Raw genomic sequence first — 19,984 nt, 5'->3', positions numbered from 1 at the left:
CTTTTATCAGTGTTGCTGATTTAGTAATTCTCTTCCGGGTGAATTTTCTACAGGATATGAAACCTGATGATGCAGTACCAATGGTAGGTACTGTACTTGCATCAGTGTTTAAAAAATTGGAGACAGTTCTGAGGAAGGGTCACTTGACCCAAAACATTAACTCTGATTTCCCTCCCTAATGCTGCCAGACCTGCTGAGCTTTTCCAGCAGTTTCTATTTTCTCTCTGATTTACAGCATCAGCAGTTCTCTTGGCTTTTATTTAAAATATTGTATCCTGGCTCTATTTAGGTGCGCACACCTCTGAGACAGAATGTTCTCTTGAGTTGAGCCCAGTAAATAACTTGAGCTGGTGCATCAGTGATCTATAGAAGGGGTTATAATGCTCCAACCACAAGTCCTTGTCAGTAAACAATCTCATGCTACTCTTCCAAGTAATATTAGGAATTTTCTTCTGCCAACGGTACCAAACAGATTTGTTGCTGTCTGTGGAACTTGCTTAAAATTGGTTGCTGCATTTGTCTGTACTAAAGATCACATGGGATACAAGGAGAACTATCCATTTGGATACAGTGCTGGCTTGAAGGTAGAAGACAGAGGGTGATGGTGGAGTGTTGCTTTTCAGACTGGAGGTCTGTGACTAGCAGCATGCCACAAGGATTGATGCTGTGTCTACTGCTTTTTGTCATTTACAAAAATGATTCCTATGTGAATGTAGGAGGTATGGTTAGTAAGTTTGCAGATGACACCAAAACTGGAGGTGTAGTAGACAGCAAAGACAGTTACATCAGAGTACAATGACACCTTGATCAGATGGGCCAATGGGCTGAGGAGTGGCAGATGGATATAATTTAGATAAATGTGAGGTGCTGCGTTTTGGAAAGGCAAATCAGGGCAGGACTTCTACACTTAATGGTAAGGTCCTGGAAAGTGTTGCTGAACAGAGAGACCTTGAAAGTGGAGTCATAGATAGATAGGATAATGAAGAAGGTGTTTGGTATGCTTGCCTTTATTGGTCAGTGCATTGAGGATAGGAGTTGGGAGGCCATGTTGTGGCCGTTAGGACATTAGTTGGGCCACTGTTAGAATACTGTGTGCAATTCTGGTCTCCCTGCTTTTAGGAAGGATGTTGAAAGGATTCAGAAAAGATTTACAAGGATGTTGCCAGGGTTGGAGGGTTTGAGCTAAAGGGAGAGGCTGAAAAGAGTGGGGCTATTTTCCCTGGCGCATCAGAGGCTGAGGAGTGACGTTGTAGAGGCTCAAAATCATGAGAGGGACGGATAGCGAAGGTCTTTTCCCCAGAGTAGGAGAGTCCATAACTAGAGGGCATAGGTTTAAGGTGAGAGGGAAAGATTTGTAAGGAACTTAAGGGACAAGTTCTTCACACAGAGGGTGGTGCGTTTGTGGAATGAGCTGCCAGAGGAAGTGGTGGAGGCTGGTGCAATAACAATATTTAGAAGGCATCTGGATGTTTACATGAATAGGAAAGGTTTGGAGGATATGGACCAAATGCTGGCAAATGGGACTCCATTGATTTAGGATGTGTGGTAAGCATAGATGAGTTAGATTGAAAGGTCTGTTTCCGTGCTGTGCATCTCTGACTCTAAGTAGCTTCTTTTGTTTCTGACACTTGTTACAAAACAGTTTTTGAATCTTCAAACTTAAGACTGTTTCATAGGAATCACTCGTAAGTCCTCATCTGCTTCAGAGGGGAAGCAAATGCAAATTGACAATTCTAAGTAAAAGTGCGAGGCTGATTCTTTTGGAATAGAGCTGTTGAGTTCTCTCTACTTAGTTGAGATTTGACCACATCTCCTTGCTGAAGGCACGTTTGTTTGTGTTAGCTCAGCTTTGCTGTGGATTTAACATCCCCTCTAGTGATTGCAGCTATATTTTCTTGGAGCGGGAATAGACATTGTATGCAATAAAGAATATTGTGATTTTACATCTGAAAGCATTAATTGGAAGCATACTTAAATCAGTTTAAATACCATTTTCTTACTTGGTCTTTGACATATAAATTTTTGAAATGGAGTAATTGTGTCATTGCCTTGATTTCTGTACATCCCACCCTTGAAAGTGGTGAATTGTATGACTTTAATAAGTGCCAAGGGCGTTGAGCCTTTCATGCTTTTCACGAGGTAAATCAACTGAGTACTGTTATATTATTTAAATTTGATGTCATACCATGCCCTCAATTGACTTCATTAGTTATATTTACACATATCAGAAGGACCAACCTTAGTTGATTGTCCCTGGGCTAGATGGAAGTGGATGGTGGGGTTGTATGTTGGTGCTCGTTGTAAATATTTGTTACCACTCTCTGGCTGAAATAATTTTGCATTGAGTGTTGTAGGGGCTATGATGTTGCTATTTTTGTGTTGTTCAGTTCCACACTGCTTACTGGGCAAAAGTTTCTGTGGCATTTATTCTACTTCCTGCTGCAATTTTGCCAGAAACCTCAAGAAATTATCTTAATACCAATAAAGAGGAATTTCTGTAGAAATTCCAACCTACTTTCTTTAATGACTGAGAAAATGTGGTAGTTTTCATAAATCATTTTTAAGGCTAGGTGCTTTGTGTCTGAGGAATGGATTAGTTTTGTTTTCTCTCTTTAGGATACAAAAAAGCAGTGTTGAGCAATCCTGGTGTAGATGTTCTTTGATGCCAAAGGAGAGTGATTTCACTGTTCTCTCCCAATAATCAGAATCATAGAATAGTACAGCACAGATGGAAATCATTTGCCCCATCACTTTAATGCTGCTTCTTTTGAGAGCAATCCCAGTCATCAGTTCCATTCTGAAGGCTACTGTGGAATTTGTAGCCACTGCAACCACCATATTAAGCAATGCATTCAAAATCTTAACTCTGAGATAATGGGAACTGCAGATTCTGGAGAATCCGAGATAACAAAGTTCATCCAGCTCCACACTTTGTTAAAATCTTAACTCTCTCTGGTTTAAAAACATTTCTCCTCATGTCACTTCTGGTACTTTTGCTTGTGACTTTAAATCTATGCATCTAAAGAAGGGTCATATTGAACTTAAAAATGTCAACTCCGCTTCTCGCTCTACAATTGCTGTCAGACCTGCTGAGTTTCTCCAGAATTTCATGTTTGTTTCAGATTTCCAGAATTTCCTAGTATTTTGTTTTTAACATAACTGTGCCAGCTGATCATTAACACTTTATTCATTGTTTGTAGTTTTAAACAAATCTACCAAATCTCATGGTATTTTCTTCTCTATGGAGAACAACCGTAGTTTCCCAGTTCATCCCAAAAGTAAACCGCCATCCCTGAAACAGTTGAAACAATTTTCTGTACCTTCTGCAAAATGCTTTCATGTCTTTCTGCAGCATTATGCCCAGAATTGGAACACACCTGGAGCCAAACTCCCTTTTATAAAGTATTAACATTTCCTGGCTTTTGTACTGGTCTCTGTGTAGCCCAGAATCCAACTGTCTTTTCACCTTCAACATTTTGTGTACATGCTTCCTCAGTCCTGTTTTCTTGCACCCTTTTCAGAATGTTACCATTCATTATACATTCTGGCAAGAATAACAGAGACAATATATGAATGCATACTTAACTACATTTCCATAAGTGTGTCCATGTCCTCATGAATTCTTAATGGGATTTAATTGCCCTGATGGAATTTTTGACAACCTTGCACCAATACCCTTTCAAAGGGAAATTTATAGTACTGTGCCAACAAGCTTTATCAATGAGACTTGTTGCAGATATCCAGTGAAAGGTTACTCCTCCTATCAGTGAGGCTAGATTCCAACCAAGTGATGAAAGTGCAGTACTCTACTCCAATAAATTACTCAAGTGACTATGTGGAAGGCATGTAGCAGTAAGTTATTTTTGCACTGGAATACAGCACAAGAATCAGTGTATTATCGAAAATATATTTTAAAAGTGGTACTATCTTGATTATTCTGAGCTGAAATAGCCTTTAGAATAATAATTTTCTCACTTCTTTGGCGTGAAGGCAAGAGTTTGTGTGTTTTATTTTGTCATTAACTAGATCACATAACAAAGGATGACCTGGAAACTACTCTGAAGAAATTTACAGGAAACATTATGCAGACTCCTCCAATGTAAGTTAATGCTTCATGGTTTTAGTGTTGTGAAGATAACAAGAGATAATTACTATTTTGTTTTTCTGACCCTGCATATCTATTTGCCACTTTGATGTATTAAAATACTAATTTGCATATAAAAACAGTCTTTAATTGTAGCCTTTAATGAACAGCCTTTATGAATCATTCAGAATTATAAGCCTGAGTTTTAATGGCCCCCACTCTTAAGAATGGAGATAAAGTGGGAGGTAAAGTTGCCATAGTTTTACCAGACCATAGGCCAGCTCTTTTGTTCAAGAGAGACAGCTGTTGATTGTATGGGTGCAGCCTGTATGTTAGTTCTCGGAAGGAACTAGATGAATCCGAAGCTGTGGATGTATTTTTTAATGAACATTACAGATTTTTTTTCATTGTGTCTTTCGTTATGATTGGGAATCTCACATTATTTGGCAATTTTTTTTATATTAAGAAGTGTAATTTAACAATGCTTTAAATTCTTGCTTTCAGATATTCTGCTTTGAAGCAAAATGGGCAACGACTTTCCTGTTTAGTAAAGAAGGGAGAAGCTGTGGAAGCTAAACCTGCTAGACCCGTTGTGGTTTTTGGTCTTTCTGTACAAGATTACAATCCTCCTCTCTTTACTCTGAGTAAGTAAAGTTACTTAAAGGAGAACTATTGCAACCTCAGTACTTGCAATTTATTATTAAAGAGAAAGTTTCATTTTTCAAGGTTGGCAATAAAGAAAAGGGGAAAATTTAATATGTTTGTATATATAGATATATGTAATACAGTTACTAATTTACACATGGTTGAGAATGGCAAAATTAATGCCAACTTTTTCAGGATAAAAAGTGGAGTAGCAGTGAAATGCGAGTTTGCAGATGAATTCATTAGAATATTAATTTGGAAATGATTTGTCAGTATACATAAGCTTTTTGTTTCTTCATTTTTTTGCTATGCATCAAAGTTGCATATATTTTTGCAGACTTTGCAGTTGTGTCCTGTACGCTTAAGTTCAGACTGAGACTAAGTTTTTTAGTGTCTGTATATAACTCCTGCTGATCTGAAAAATAGCCATTCACCACAACTCTTTTACCCCTCTTTTCTATCCTTTTAGAATATTTTGTTTACAGAAAGTCAAATCAAGTTAGTCGGACACCATTTGCCTTTCATAATTCTATTTTGGCTCTCCTTTAGTCCACATTTATCCTAATGATTGTTGGTATTAGACCATCTTACTGTTTCTATGTTTCTGACCACTGAGATTAAACTGTGATTTAACGTCGACAATGTCATGTCTATGTTTAACTTTCTCTTTTATTTCTTTGAGTAGAATGTGACATTTATAGTCATCCAATCCTTTGACATCATACAGATCTCCAAGGAGACTTTGAGATTATGGCCAGCACCTCCACAATTTATATTCTTCATTACGTTAGCAATTTAGAGGTTGCACCCCATCTGTGCACGGAAGCATTTGCAGCCTCTCTGCTATCTCCCTATTAAAATATCACGTGGTATCTGACAAGACTGCTAATTTAGCATTGTTTTGGCAAAGTCCTTTTCCTATATAATAATTTGGCTATTCATTCTGCTCTCGTAGTTCTCTTGTGTGGTCCCTCAACAACCTTGTAGCAACTGTTAGTGTTAATGTGCTCATAGAAGACATTTGTGTTTCCTTTCATACTAGCCATTAATCTATCCTCGTGACATCTTCTCATCTCTCATTTTTTCATTTTGATATTCAGCCTGACTTATCTTGTATTAGAAGTGACATTTTTATATGCTCTTTTTCTGCTTCATTCTAGTTTCCAGCTTGTTCACCCATGAAAATCTTGCTTTGGTTGCACTCCCTTTCCCTTTCACAACTGCTATCCCATTCAGTGTTAGCATAGTTAAGTCTCCCATTTTCATACCCCTGTCGTTCCTGCACCTCAGGTTTCTTTCAAAATCTGTTCCTTTAACTCTTTGCCATTCTTTGGTTTATGAAGCAAGAGTGGCTTTATTGTTTTCAATCTCCAAACAAGTAGATTTTACTTTTGATCCCTTGAGGATTTTTTTTCACATAATACATATTATCTAGTCCGTTTTACTTCTGTTTCCTGATTTCCTTGCACCAGAACAATTTTTAAGCATTTTTATTTAACTCCAGGTCCATATCACTGACATTAAATCTTATTCCCTCAATCGCTATTTGCATTTGCAGTTCAATGCCCTTATCAACTGCACTTTGAAGTCCTTTTATCGAAATGCCAATTATTTAACTGGGATCACTTCATAACTTTGGATGATTCTAAGTTATTCTGTATTTTGGTTTCATAGAATCCCTATAGCGTGGAAACAGGCCATTCAGCCCAACAAGTCCATACCACCTATCTGAAGGGCATCCCACCTACACCCATTCCCCTATGCCTGCATTTCCCATGTCTAACCCACCCAACTTAAACATCCCTAGGCACGATGGGCAATTTAGCATGACCAATCTACCTACCCCCCACATCTTTGGACTGTGGGAAGAAACCTGAGCACCTGGGGACTTCAATCCCCTTCCGCCCTGATTCTGACATAGCCACAATCTTTGCTCATGCATTCCTCTCAATGAAGTGTCTTCGTCTGGTTGCCGAGAGAGACCACAGCATATGAGTCTCTTGTTATTACCTATCTGACTCAATGCTGCTACACACCCTCAATTCTATTCTCTCATGCATTTTCTTCCCTCATGTCATGTAAGCTATCTTGATGTTTAGCTTAGGTATTAGTTGCACATCCTCTGGCTCTGTAGTTTACTTCTGTTGAGTTGCTTACTTAGTCTCCCCCAAATTCCTGCAATCATCAAATTCTTTGCACCACGCAGTTTATGGTTAACCCTGCTCTGTCAGTAAGCTGCATGTGAAGAATGTCGAGTTATGAGGAAAAAAAAACTTGAAACCGAGACTTTTCAGCCTTGAAACCCAGTGACTAAGACAAGATCTTGTGTAATTCTATAAAAAGTATACAATTGAACATGCATTTAAATTAAAGCTTGCTGGGACAAGCTCAGATTACTAAGGCATTCATTATTGACTGATGGAAAATCGTTCTTGTATAACAAGTAATTGCCACATGGTTTGAGAGTAGAAGAGGCAAAAACCTTGAAGATATAGGGAGATGTTGTAACAGGAATAACAAGTATTTTGCATCTTAGAGATGTGGTAAAATGGCCCCATCTATTTGTGATGAATTCTAGGAATATGTTCTACTCAGCTGCTGAAGTTGATCCAAAGCAGTTAACTCTGAAATGTAAATAATTTTCTTTTGTATCTATCTTTTTTCCATGTGGATTTTGTATATATTTGTCCTACTGTACTTAGGATACTACCTAAATAAGATTTTGTTTAGCCCTCCAAAGTGTAGACATTCTAGTTTGTAAGATGTTGCTCAGAGAAGGGTAAAGACTGATTTATACTCTTAATTATCTGGCTTAAAGTGGTATGTTTTGATTTTCAGATGTTGAATGTGGTAGTGGGTTTTATGTCCGCAGTTTGGTTAATGACCTTGGCAAAGGTAGGAATAAAGAAGTAAATTTTTCTTATAGAAAAATACTCAAATCAATAAAGATTAATGCCATTCAAAGTTTTATTTTCCCTGTTGGAACAATTCCCATGAAATTAATGTCATATAATAATGCAATTTTCTTTTTGTTAAGAACTTTCTTCATGTGCCCATGTAAAGGAGTTGATCAGAACCAAACAGGGTCCTTTCACTTTGGATGAACATGCACTTCAAGAGGAGAAATGGACAATCAGTGAAATAGTAAAAGCTGTAGAGTCCTGCGTGCAATTAGTTCCATCTGAAGCAGCATTAAAGAAATTGAAGATAAACTATCAGGATGACACTGAACAAGTGAAAGAAGCTGCCTGATATTGAGATACGTTTCTTGTTGAAAAAACAAAGTAAGGAATACAATGTAATCTGAATTATTCTGCAGTACAGTTCACATTCTTAGTTATGAACCACACTGATTAATAGTTATTTTAAAATATTCTTTGAAAATCCCAAGAATGTTGACCCTTTGTGTTGCATAATTAGTCAATTCAGTTTTGTAAGACTGAACAATATTTGGATGGTGGTTGTTAACAAGAGAGGGTCAGTTAACATCCTGGATACTTTGCTTTGTTGAAATGTTCAAGTTACATAATTCTCCCTCTAATGCAAGATTTTAATCACTCTTAATAGTTATTAAGTAAAAAATGAATAAAAAGTTTGAAAACTTAATGTTGAAGCTGTGTTTGATCAATAATTGATAACAGTTTTCATTGCTGTATATTGATCATTTATAACACTGTGAAACTTTTGGATTGAAACATATTGAATCTTCTACAACTTTGCAGCTCTGTTATGGGTTGTAATATTCTCTTCCTCATTAGAAATGACACCTTTCCTCCGTACGGCAGTTCATCCCTACGGCATATATGTTTTGTTAAAAATGTCTTAATGGGGCTGCGTCACATGCAGTTAGTCAAATTCGGTTAAAACTTCAAGGCAATGTTTTAAAACTGTCCTTAAAGCATTTTCAAACTAAAACAGAAATTGCTGGTGAAACTCAACAGATGTGGCAGCATCTGTGGGAAGAAAGCAGAGTTAACAATTCAAGTCTCTTGGCGACTCTTCATAAGAACACTTAGCAGCTCGGCAAAATTTATGTCTATGCTGAAGACAAAGTTGGGGGGTGGGGTAGGTTTGGAATGAGATGAGCATATAGTGGAGATGGAGTCCAAAGAGAGATATGAATTTATGAATAGTAGACCAGGACAAAAGAAAAGCTAAAATTGTAAAACTAAGCGTAGTAGAGAATAAGTGAGTTGCACTGAAAACATTCCGCTATCCAGCCATGACAGATAGTAGAATTTAAATTCACTCCAAATCTGGACTTAAGAATCAAACGATGACTTTGAATCTATAGTCAATTGTCAGAAAAACCCATCTGGTTCACTAATGTCCTTCAGGGAAGGAAACCTCTATCCTTACCTGATCTGGCCGACGTGTGACTCTGGACCCACAGCAATGTGGTTGACTCTGAACTACCCTCTGGGCAATTAGGGATGGGCGATAAATGCTGCCTAGCCAGCGATGCCCTCAACCCGTGAACAAATAAAATAAAACAAGAATAAGACAAACATGGTATAAGGCCTTGGAGTGGGTGAGAATGGGTTTCATAATCGGACTGGGTGTGGGATGAATAAAAAACATTGAAGCCTGGAAACAGGCTGTAAATTTATTGAACTTGATATTGAGTCTTTGAGACTGCAGGGTCCCTAACTGGAAAAAGGGATTCTTTGAGCTTGACAGTCCTGTGACAGAAATGATGGCATGGGAACACGGTGGTGTGTTGAAGTGACAAGTAACTGAAAGCTCCGTGTCACTTTTGTGGACAGAACATAGGTGTTTTGCAAAACAGTCACCCAGTCTGTATTTTGTCATCCCAGTATAGAAGAGCCCACACGATGAACAATGAATACAACAGACTAGGTTCGAGACAACAAAACTGCAGATGCTGAAATCCAAGGTAGACAGAAAGGAGGCTGGAAAAACACCACGTGGGTAGCATCTGAAGGAGAAGAAGTCAACATGTCGTGTATTACCTTTTCTTAGGGCTGGATGTGGGGGGTAAGTGGAATCGTGGTGATAGGTGGATACCATTTGTAGGTACAACCTGATTGGTTGATGGGAAGAATGAATCTGCTTAGTAGCTGGAATGGCAGGGAGGAGGCCATAGGTTGAAAGGGAGGAGATGGGCTGGAAAGGGAGCCAGGAGATGGGTGGGAAGGTTATTCGAAATTGGAGAGCTCAGTGTTAGGTCCTTTTGGGTTATAAGGTGTTCAGACAGAAGATAAGGTGTTGTTCCTCAAATTTGCAATCTGATTCCCTGCAACACTGGAGGAACACTGGAGGAGGCTGAGGATGGACATGTTGGAGGGGGAGTGGTGGGTGGAGTTGAAATGGGCGGTGACCGAGAGGTTAGGCTGGCCATTTTGGCCCGGGCGAAGATGCCTTGCAAAACGATCACTTAGTCTATGTTTGGTCACACTGACGTACAGAAGATCCCATAGTTTCCATTTCGGGTGACTGTTTACGGACTGACATCTACTATAAATGCACTGACTCCCATAGCTACATGGATCACACATTCGCCCACCCTGTAATCCTGCAAAAACTCCATCCCATTTTTCTGATTCTTCAGCCTCTGTTGCATCTGCTCTGATGAGGAGATTGTTCTACTCCCAAGCATTCTGGATGTCCTATTTCTTTCTGGGCACCCTGCAGTTCTGAGGACTTGATATTGAGTTCTCTAATTTCAAATAACTTTCCCACCCATCGCCCAGCTCTCTTTCACTCTGTCTACCGCTTCCTTTCTCTCATTCTGCCTCCTAACCTGATTCATCCCTCGCATTGACCAATCTGGTCGTACCGACTACCGGTGTCCACCTATCACCACCATTCCTCGACTCCCCCCACCCCTCTCTTTATCTGCAGCTCCCCACCCCCTCCACATCCAGTTCTGAAGAAAGGTAATACCTGAAACATTGACTACTTCCCCAGAAGCCATCTGGCTTGCTGTGTTTTCCCAGCCTCCTCCTTGAATGCAATAGACTAGATTGAATGGAGTACAAGCAAATTGCTGCTTCTCCTGGCAGGTATTCCTGGATTGAAGGTGTTGAGGAAGGAGAAGGCAAACGGGCAGCTGTTACACCTTGTGCAGTTGAATGGGAGGGTTTTGTGGGGAGGTGTTTGAGTGGATGAATGTGTCCCAGAGGGAACAGCCCCTGGGGAATGCTAACAAGGAGTGGAGGGGAGTATGTGTCCAGTTGTAGTATTGCAGTGAAGATGACAAAAATGGCAGATGTGGAGGCTGGAGTGGTAAGTGAGGACCAGGTGAGAATGCTATCACTGTTGTGACCACTTTGCAGAAAACCTATGTTCTGTCAGCAAAAATGACAGAGGTTCCAATTACCTGCCATTTCAACACACCAATATGTTGACTGGCCAACATTTCTGTTGCAGGTCTACTGTAGTGTTTCAGCGAGCCACAGCGCAAGCTCGGAGAATAATATTTTCTGGTTGGGGATCCTGCAGCTTCTAAGATTGAATGTAGAATTCAGTAATTTTAGAGTCTGATTCGATTCTTCTGTTTCTTTTTTACCCATCCCACACCTGTTCCTGTTACAAAATGGCTTGTTTTCGGCACAGTTACCCATTCTTTCCTCCTCTTAGCTCTTAATATCACTTATGCAGTTTTTTACTGTCCATAATTTCCTTGTTTACCTACCCCTTCCATATCTCTGTGGGCTCCATCTCCACATATCGGCACACTCTCTCTCTCACTCTGTCTTCTGTTACCCCTCCGTCCACACTTTGTCTTTGGCACAAATGTCGCTTTTCCCGAGCTGACAGTTCTAATGAAAAGGCTCCAGACTTTAATATATTAAACTCGGCTTTGTTCCCACAGGTGCTGCCAGACGTGCCGAGTTTTGCCAGCGATGTCTGTTTTGTTTCAAATCTCTAGTATCTGCAGTTCTTTGTTTTATTTTAATATTTTAAAACAGTATTCGGCCCGAAATGCTCAAGTTATTACAGCTGTCCTGTGACAACAATTTCTGAATAAGTGCAATTGTCTGGCTTTCTTTAAAGTTATACCTCTTGAAGCACAGATTAGATTAGCAGTTGCTAAATATCACAATATATTCTTATGCTGGGAATAACTCTTTGAAGCCATATGGAAAGTTATTTTAGCTTCTTATTGAATTGAATGGATGATTTTTTAAAAGGTATAGTGGTAGTCAGATTCATTGTGCTTCAGTAAATCTCAAATCCCATGATATTGTGGGAGCCTCATTGCATCTGTCTTGCCTCCTTAGCATGATCTGACGTCCCTTTTGGCCTTGATGTCAACCCCAACCCATTTCTCTTACCACCCTTTGATCCTGCTGCGTGGGACCATCTATTCACCATTCATTTTTCAATCATCAAAAGTCACGTTTGAATGCATTTGCCCTGTATTTTGGCTAAAATAGAGTTTTTGTCAATGCATGTATAACTTCACAATGCAGACTGAATATCCGTAGTCAAGTGAAAATAATCTCTACCAAGCAGTGTTTCTCGGAATTCTATAAATAGCAGATGATAAAAGAAGAATTGATATTTAGGAACAGTAACTGAAAATTCCTTAGCAAAGCTACCAGATGTAAGTTGCTGATGAGTTAAAGTTACACAAGACATACTCGATGCATACAATAGCAGCATAATTTCTGCAGTAATATACTTGCCACTTATTAATATATAATGGGTGCAATGCAGTATTTCTCCATCTAAGATGTGGGATTTAATGGTCCAATTTTTTTTAGTGTTAAAGTTTTTGAATTTAAATTTTTAAAATTTTTGAATAGCTTAAACTTCTAGATGTTGGTGCCTTCAACAAATGCTGTTTTCTTGAGTATTGAAGTGTGTTAAAACTGGGTTGTCCAGAAATAAAAAAGCATGTGATGAATCACTTCCAAATATTACACTGTGTGAAGTAGCTAAACAGTTTCTTCTGGTCAGACTTAATGCTGTTGTTAATTAATGTTTCAGAAAGATGTTTGGAGTAGTATATGTAGATCACTTGATACATTCTTTTTTTAATTCCTCAAAGTGTCATGTTGAGCAGTCACATTTCCATAGTCGCTTTTAATGAAATGGATTAGGAGTGTAAAATAATATGGGCAAAAAACTTCAGTGTGCTTTGGTGCAGAGGGATCTAGGTGTCCTCGTGCATAAATCTCAAAACTAGTGTGCAGTTACAGCAGGTACTAACGAAGGCAAATGGAACTTTCACGTTTATTGCTAAAGGCATACAGTATAAAAGTAGGGAGGTGTTGCTACAAGTATACAAGGCATTAATGAGACTGCAATGGAGTCTTACAGTTTTAGTACCCCTTTTTGAGGATAGATATAGTTGCATTGAAGACAGTTCAGAGGAAGTTCACTCAATTGATTCCAGAGATAAGGGCTTTGCCGAATGAAGAGAGATTGACTAGTTTAGGCTTAAACTCTCAAGATTTTAGAAGAATGAGCGGAGATTTGATAACAAAGGGGATTGATATAGTAGAGAGGATGTTTCCTCTTTGGACAACTCCATTTGAAATTCAGATTTTTTTCAATGGTTAAACCCTTACATCTTGATGTAAAATATAATGGTGCAGTCGCAATGAAAAATCTTATGCTGCATTAGAAAATGGTTGAAATGCCATTTCAAAACTGGATTGATTAGTCCAAGGAAATAATTTTTTGCAAAGAGGAAAAAGTAACGTTCCCTGAAACCTTTGGTTATTTGCCACACTATGTAGATTTCCTGATTCATTTCATCGCAGAAATATATCTTATTGCCTGTCTTTGTATGCTATTCCAGTTTTCTGAGCAGCGTCATCCACATCCCAAGAGCAATTAGATTGTGTAGTATGATTCTGCTATCTTTTAATTGCTTGCTACCATTCTATTACTAATTTCACAATTAATAATTTTCAATTCCATCTCTTGTGGAACCATCTAGAATGAGAGGTCATAGCTTTCGGATAAGGGTTTGCTGATTTTAAAATAGATGAGCAGAACTTAGTTCTTTGAGAGTAATGGATCTGTGAGTTCGGAACCCGAAAGTGCAATGGATGCCTGGACACTTAAAAGGAGACAGATGATTTTTAATTAGTAACTGATTGAAGAGTTATGGAGAGTGGGCAGGAAAGTGGAGTTGAGGCCAAGATGAGATCAGCTATGATCATATTGAATGGCATTGCAGGCTTGAGACACTGGAATTTGTACTCTAGCTCCTAGTTCTTTTTACTTCCAAATTAGGAGAATTTAGAAAATTATGTTAAACAATAATTTTAAAAATCAATCATTTTTCATGTGTTTTTAAAGTAATTGGTGATTAAAATATTTAGAAGAAATGTGATAGTAAATGTTTTTAATTGCTGTGTTTTTTTTTGAAGACCACTTCTCATAAGGGATCAACTCTTTGTTGTACACTTCACTGGGTGCCAACTGCCCTTCAGTGGATTTCCCAGATGTTCATTATTTGTGGAATGTAGCGTACATCCGGTTAATCTTGCTGCTAATAGCTAGACGTACCCTTTACTGCTTTTTGCCAAATGTAAACTTGTCTAATTTAACCTTCCATGGCCCACTGAGCTTGGCAGTAAGGTCAGTTTATACATTTTGCTGCAATGGATGGGGTGATTGAAGCAAAATCCCTATTTTTTTTAGTCAACTGCTGAGACATCAAATATGTTTCTTTTGTGCACTTACATCTTTGTAGCTATTCACTTCTTTGAGCATTGTCAAGTTAGATGTAAGTCAGGCCCTTTGATAGATGGAGAAAAAGATCAATTTTTGGTTTTCCACTTGGTTTCTTCTTGTCATCTATTTAGTACTAACTGGAGCAAGTTCTTGTTTGAACCTAGTTCTGTGTTGAACTTTGTTCCCTCATTATTGCCAATGATCAGAGTCAAGTCTGAATACAACCCAGTTGACAAGATAATCCACTGAAAGGGCTTTATGTTGATGTATAAGTATGTCATAAAGTGGGAGCTGTGAAGCTAGTTGCCAATGTTTATGAAGTAACCATTGAATCATGCAAGTATTTTTCTGAAAAATTACAACTAAGAAATGGTGCTGAAAACAACAAATGCTGGAGCTCACAACAGCTCATACAGCATCCATGGAAAGAGAGCAAGTTAAGAGCTGGACTCAAAACACTAGCTTGCTCTCTTTCCATGTATGCTGTCTGAGCTGCTATAATGTCTACATTTGCTGTTTTCAGTAGAGATTTCCAGCATCTTCATTAATTTGCTCTGTGCTAAGAAATGGTTCCTTTATTCACATTTTGGTTGCTTTTTCCATTTCACACTGAGTATTGGTATTTCTAATCAACAGTCTGTGCATATGTTGTCCGTTTGGAGGGTCAAATTACATACAAGGCAAAACTGATAAATTTGCACTTGTATGACACTTTTCACAAGTCAGGACACCCTAAAGTACTTTACAGATTCTGACGCTCTGCTGGTCCCTTCGCATTCCAGCAGTGGAAGCAATTCTGTTTTGTAATTTTTGCCATTCAGATTGATTCACCCAATTTATACTGCAGCATGAGTAGTTAACAACAAAAAGCTGCATGCTGTCAAAATTACATGCACATCTGTCACAAACTAAGTTTGTGCCATGTGGCCTGAATTTCTGGTGCTTGTGCAGTTACCAGTTACTTGAAGAAAGTTGATGCAGGTGAGCAAGAAACTACTGACATCCATGGACGGGTTGAGCACCAAGTCCTCATGCAGCAGAGCAAAAGTGCCTTGCCCCATCAATAGTGCACGGTATTTATATTTGACACTACCACAGATATGAATTTTTGGCTCTTCTGCCTAACTTAATTTTGTTTATTTTGAAGATACAGTGACTATCTCTGCTGTACACTACTGTAATGGAATATAACCTGTTCATCCTGAAATTTCTAATAGTAAATGAAAGCAACTTTTCCTTTTTTTCAGATTGTTAGTGTTACCTCAGTTCTCATTCAATATATTAAACTGCAGAAGATGAAAAGTCAGGAGTATGATCTAAAAAGAAATAGTGTAAATTACGAAGTGCTTAAATAATTCAAACTGGTAAAGAAGGCGGGATGATTTTTCTTCTTTCACAGAGTGTGGGTGTTGCTCACTAAGCCAGCATCTGTTACCCAACTTGTCCTTAAAAGGATGGTACTAAGCAGCCTTCCTGAAGTGCTGCAGTCCATGTAGTGTAGGTATGCCTACAAAAAAACAGCACAAATCCAAACTAGCCAATTATCACCCAATCTCTTTACTCAGCAGAATGTTAGAAGGAATTGTCAACAGTACTATCAAGTGACAGCAATATATGTAATGGTATAGCATGCTCACTGATGTTCAATTTAGGTTCTACCCAGGCCTCTCAGCTCCTGACTTAAGATTCCCTATAGTATGGAAACAGGCCCTTTGGCCCAACAAGTCCACACTGCCCCTTAGAGCATCCCACCCAGACCCATCCCCCAAAACACTACAGGCAATTTAGCATGGCCAGTCCATCTCACCTGCCCATCTTTGGACTTTGGGAGGAAACCAGAGCCCCTGGAGGAAATCCAAGCAGACACGAGGTGAATGTGCAAATTCCACACAGACAGTCACCCGAGGCTGGAATTGAACCCGGGTCCCTGGTGCTCTGAGGCTGCAGTGCTAGCCACCGTGCCGTCCTTAATTACAGCTTTCGTCAAAATGTGGACATAAGAGCTGAACTCGGGTGAGACAAGAGTGACTCCTCTTGACATTAGCACAGCTTTTGACTGTATAGTATCGAGATACGTACCAAAGCTAGAGCCATAGAATCACACAGCAACAGAATCAGACCCTTCAATGCAACTCATTCGCGCTGATCACACATCCCCATATGACCCAGTCCCATTTGCCAGTGTTTGGCCCATATTCCTCTAAACCATTCCTATTCATATACACATCTAGATGTCTTTTAAATGTTGCCATTGTACCCACCTCCACCTCCTCATATGGCAGCCTGTTCCATGCACACATCACCATCTGTGTGACAAAGTTACTCCTCTGATCCTTTTTAAATCTTTTCCCCTCACCTTAGATCTATGCCATCTAATTTTGGACTCTCACACCCTAGGGAAAAAACCTAGGCTGTTCACCCTATCAAAGGCAAAAAAAACCAGCCTATTCAGTCTCTCCCTATAACTGAAACTCTTCAGACCCGGAAATATGCTTGTAAATATTTTCAGCACTCTGTCACGTTTAACAACATCCTTCCCATAAAAGAGTGAGCAGATTGTAGGCAGTATTCTAAAAGTAGTCAAATCAGTGTCCTGTGCATTTGCAACATGATGTCCCAAATCCTATGCTCCAATGTTCTTTTAGTTGAATTGAATGATTTATTGTTACTTGTGTTTTACAATGAATAATCCATCCCAATCTGGCCCAATTTTGAATAGTTTAAGAATTAAAAGATATAACGGATAAAAAGTCTATCTTGTACACATTGTGTGTTCATTGCAGGATGGAGGGCTGGGGATGAGATTATTGCCCTTGGCACTTTTTATTAGCCTGAATGTTTGCTGTCACTATCTGATCAAGTTTGAATGCTGTCCAGGTCTTGTTGAGTATGGACATGGACTGCTCCAGTATCTGATGCAACATTAGTGAAATCATTAGTGAGTATTCTCACCTCTGACCTCCTGATGAGGGAAGCTCAAAATGTTCTTTACTTATTCATAAATTAATGCATAATATTTTTGAAGCTATGGAGGTTTAGCCTGGAGACTTCCTTTGGACAACTGCATTTGAAATTCAGATTCTTTCAATGGCTAAACCTGTACATCTTGATGTAAGATATAATGGTGCAGTTGCAATGCAAAAATCTTATGCTGCAACAGAAAGTGGTTGAAATGCCATATGAAAACTGGATTGATAAGTCCAAGGAAATAATTTTTTGCAAGAGGATAAAGTAATGTGCTCTGAAACCTTTGGTTATTTGCCACAATATGTAGATTTCCTAATTCATTTCATTGCAGAAATATATCTATTTGCCTGTCTTTACATGCTATTTTGGTTTCCTAAACAGTGTCATCCACGTCCCAAGAGCAATTAGATGGTATAGTATGATTCTGCTATCTTTTAATTGCTTGCTACCATTCTATTACTAACTTCACAATTAATAATATTCAATTCCATCTGGAAGAACAAGGTCAGCAGATACATTGGAACATCTTCACCTGCAAGTTCCCCTCCAAGTCACTCACCATCCTGATTTGGAAATGTATCACGTTTCCTTCGCTGTCGCTGGCTTAAAATCCTGGAATTCCCACAGTGATGTTGTGTAGCACATGGACTGCAGTAGTTCAAGAAGATAGCCTCACTACCATTTTCTCAAGGCCAGTTAGGGACGGGCACTAAATGTTGTTCAGCCAGTGATGGCCACATTCCAGAAATGAATTAAGACAAATGGTACCACCTGTTTTTTTTGTAAGATTTATTGATTCTATTCCCTCTCTGCCTAAATGCTCACAATTTTGACATCAACCAAAACTCTGCTGGTTCCTCAAGATGGAATTGTCCTTCATTGTACAAAGTCCAATTGTACCAGCATCCCCAGTTGCCCAGAGCACAGTTAAGAGTCAGCCACATAACAGTAATCACTCATTATCGTTGCGCTGGCTGGCCTTATGTGGGCTTCCACTTGAGTGATATGATTTCAACATTCTTGTCCTTGTTTTTAAAATTGCTCTGTGACCTTACTGCTTCCAATTTCTGCAGTCTTAACAGCTCTACAACATTTCCAGAGAACTGCACTGTTCTGATACTGACTTGCTAAACCGTTGTCAATTTTAATTGCTTTACCATTGGTGACTGTCCCTTCAGAAATCCAGGCCTTAAGGTCCAGATTTTCCTCCCTCCACCTATTAGCTTCTCTGTCTTGCTTTCCTCCTTTAGTAAAGCAAAAACGTTGTACCTGCTGAAAATCTGAATACAAACAGACGTGGGAAAAACCTAGCAGGACTGGCAACAGTTATGAAGGGAGAATTCCTCAAATCTGAACTCTGATGTGAAGAAGCCAAAATGTTAATTGTTTCTCTCTCTATAGATGCTGGCTGACCTGCTTTCTCCAGCTTTGTTTTTATTCTTAGCTTAAGATGCTTCTTAAGACCAATCTTAATTGTCTACTGTAATCACATGACTGCCAAATTTTGCATCCATGTACATTGGAATTATTTATTACGATGTGTATTATAAGTGCTTGATATTGCCATGTTGTCTGAAAGAGGTTTTGTCAATCTTAGGAACTTTGTTCAATCCCTAATTGTAAAAGAATCTTGTTCAAATACATGCTTTCAACTTTTGATCTCCTTCATGATCTTAGCTTTCTGTTCCCTTTCAACTGGATGCATTGTTTGGCATATTCTGCTTGAGTCGAGTTACAACTTCGAAGTGTATGGAAAAAAAATCGTTGTTTATGATTTATCAACATGATTCAAAATATCCAGCAGTCTAGTTCATCTGCGGATATGCAGACAGATATGTGTTTTACAATTTTAGTAATCATATTAAATTACAATTTACAAATATACTTAAGTTGCTTTATTCTGTTCTGAAAATTATGTAAAAATGACCAAGATTCCCACTATCTCTTTGGAATGCAAAGAATGTAATGCCCTACTTTGTTGAGTGCTTTGTAATCTGTTTAAAGCCAGACTGAACAGTGCTTGGAGTTTTCTAATGCATTCTGTACATTGATTCCTAATAAAACTGCACCAAGAATGGATAAGAGAATTGTGGTATTGCCAATCATTATAAATTTTTTTCTAATTCATTCATGGGATGTCTGCGTCACTGGCTAGATCAGCATTTATTGGCCATCCCCTGTTGTCCAGAGCACAGTTAAGAGTCAGCCACATTGCTGTCGATCTGGAGTCACATGTAGGTCAGACCACATAAGATTGGTAGTTTCCTTCCCGAAAGGACATTAATGAACCAGGTGGATTTTTATAGCAATCAGCAATGGATTCATAGTCATCATAGAACTCTTCAATTCAGAAAACAAAATCTGTAATTAAGGCACATTCCACTATCTGCCTTGGCAGGATTTGAACCCAGTCCCCAGAACATTTACCTGGGTCTCTGGGTTAACAGTCCAGTGACAGTACCACTGGGCTATTGCCTCTCAAAAGACTATGATTAGTGTTCAGATAAATCTGGCTGACTGTGAATCTTGCACTTGTTTGTTCACATCAATTACTCTTCAGAAACTTTTAAATATTCATAGTCATGTTAAGTTCAGAAGTTTCCTTCCCATGCTTTAGGTGTGAGGTGG

At 38.8% G+C, this 19,984-nt stretch overlaps 1 protein-coding gene across 3 annotated transcripts in view; it reads left to right on the top strand.

The window, feature by feature from the left end:
- trub1 (TruB pseudouridine (psi) synthase family member 1) overlaps window positions 1–19,443 on the top strand; it is an 81,894-nt gene extending 62,451 nt beyond the window's left edge. The window contains exons 5-9 of one of the 3 annotated variants that reach the window (XM_048551001.2): window positions 4,027–4,099; window positions 4,589–4,728; window positions 7,568–7,624; window positions 7,767–8,013; window positions 17,738–19,443. In XM_048551001.2, coding sequence (XP_048406958.1) covers window positions 4,027–4,099; window positions 4,589–4,728; window positions 7,568–7,624; window positions 7,767–7,981 — 485 coding nt within the window. In that variant the 3' untranslated portion in view covers window positions 7,982–8,013; window positions 17,738–19,443. Of the gene's footprint in view, window positions 1–4,026; window positions 4,100–4,588; window positions 4,729–7,567; window positions 7,625–7,766 lie in introns of all 3 variants that reach the window. The other 2 variants (XM_048551000.2, XM_059653038.1) reach the window with 2 other exon arrangements.
- The last annotated feature ends 541 nt before the right edge of the window (window positions 19,444–19,984 follow it).

This window comes from Stegostoma tigrinum, chromosome 20, assembly GCF_030684315.1.
Source record: "Stegostoma tigrinum isolate sSteTig4 chromosome 20, sSteTig4.hap1, whole genome shotgun sequence".
NCBI lineage: Eukaryota > Metazoa > Chordata > Chondrichthyes > Orectolobiformes > Stegostomatidae > Stegostoma > Stegostoma tigrinum.
The sequence above is the reverse complement of the archived record's forward strand: the minus strand, read 5'-3'. Positions and strand labels throughout refer to the sequence as shown.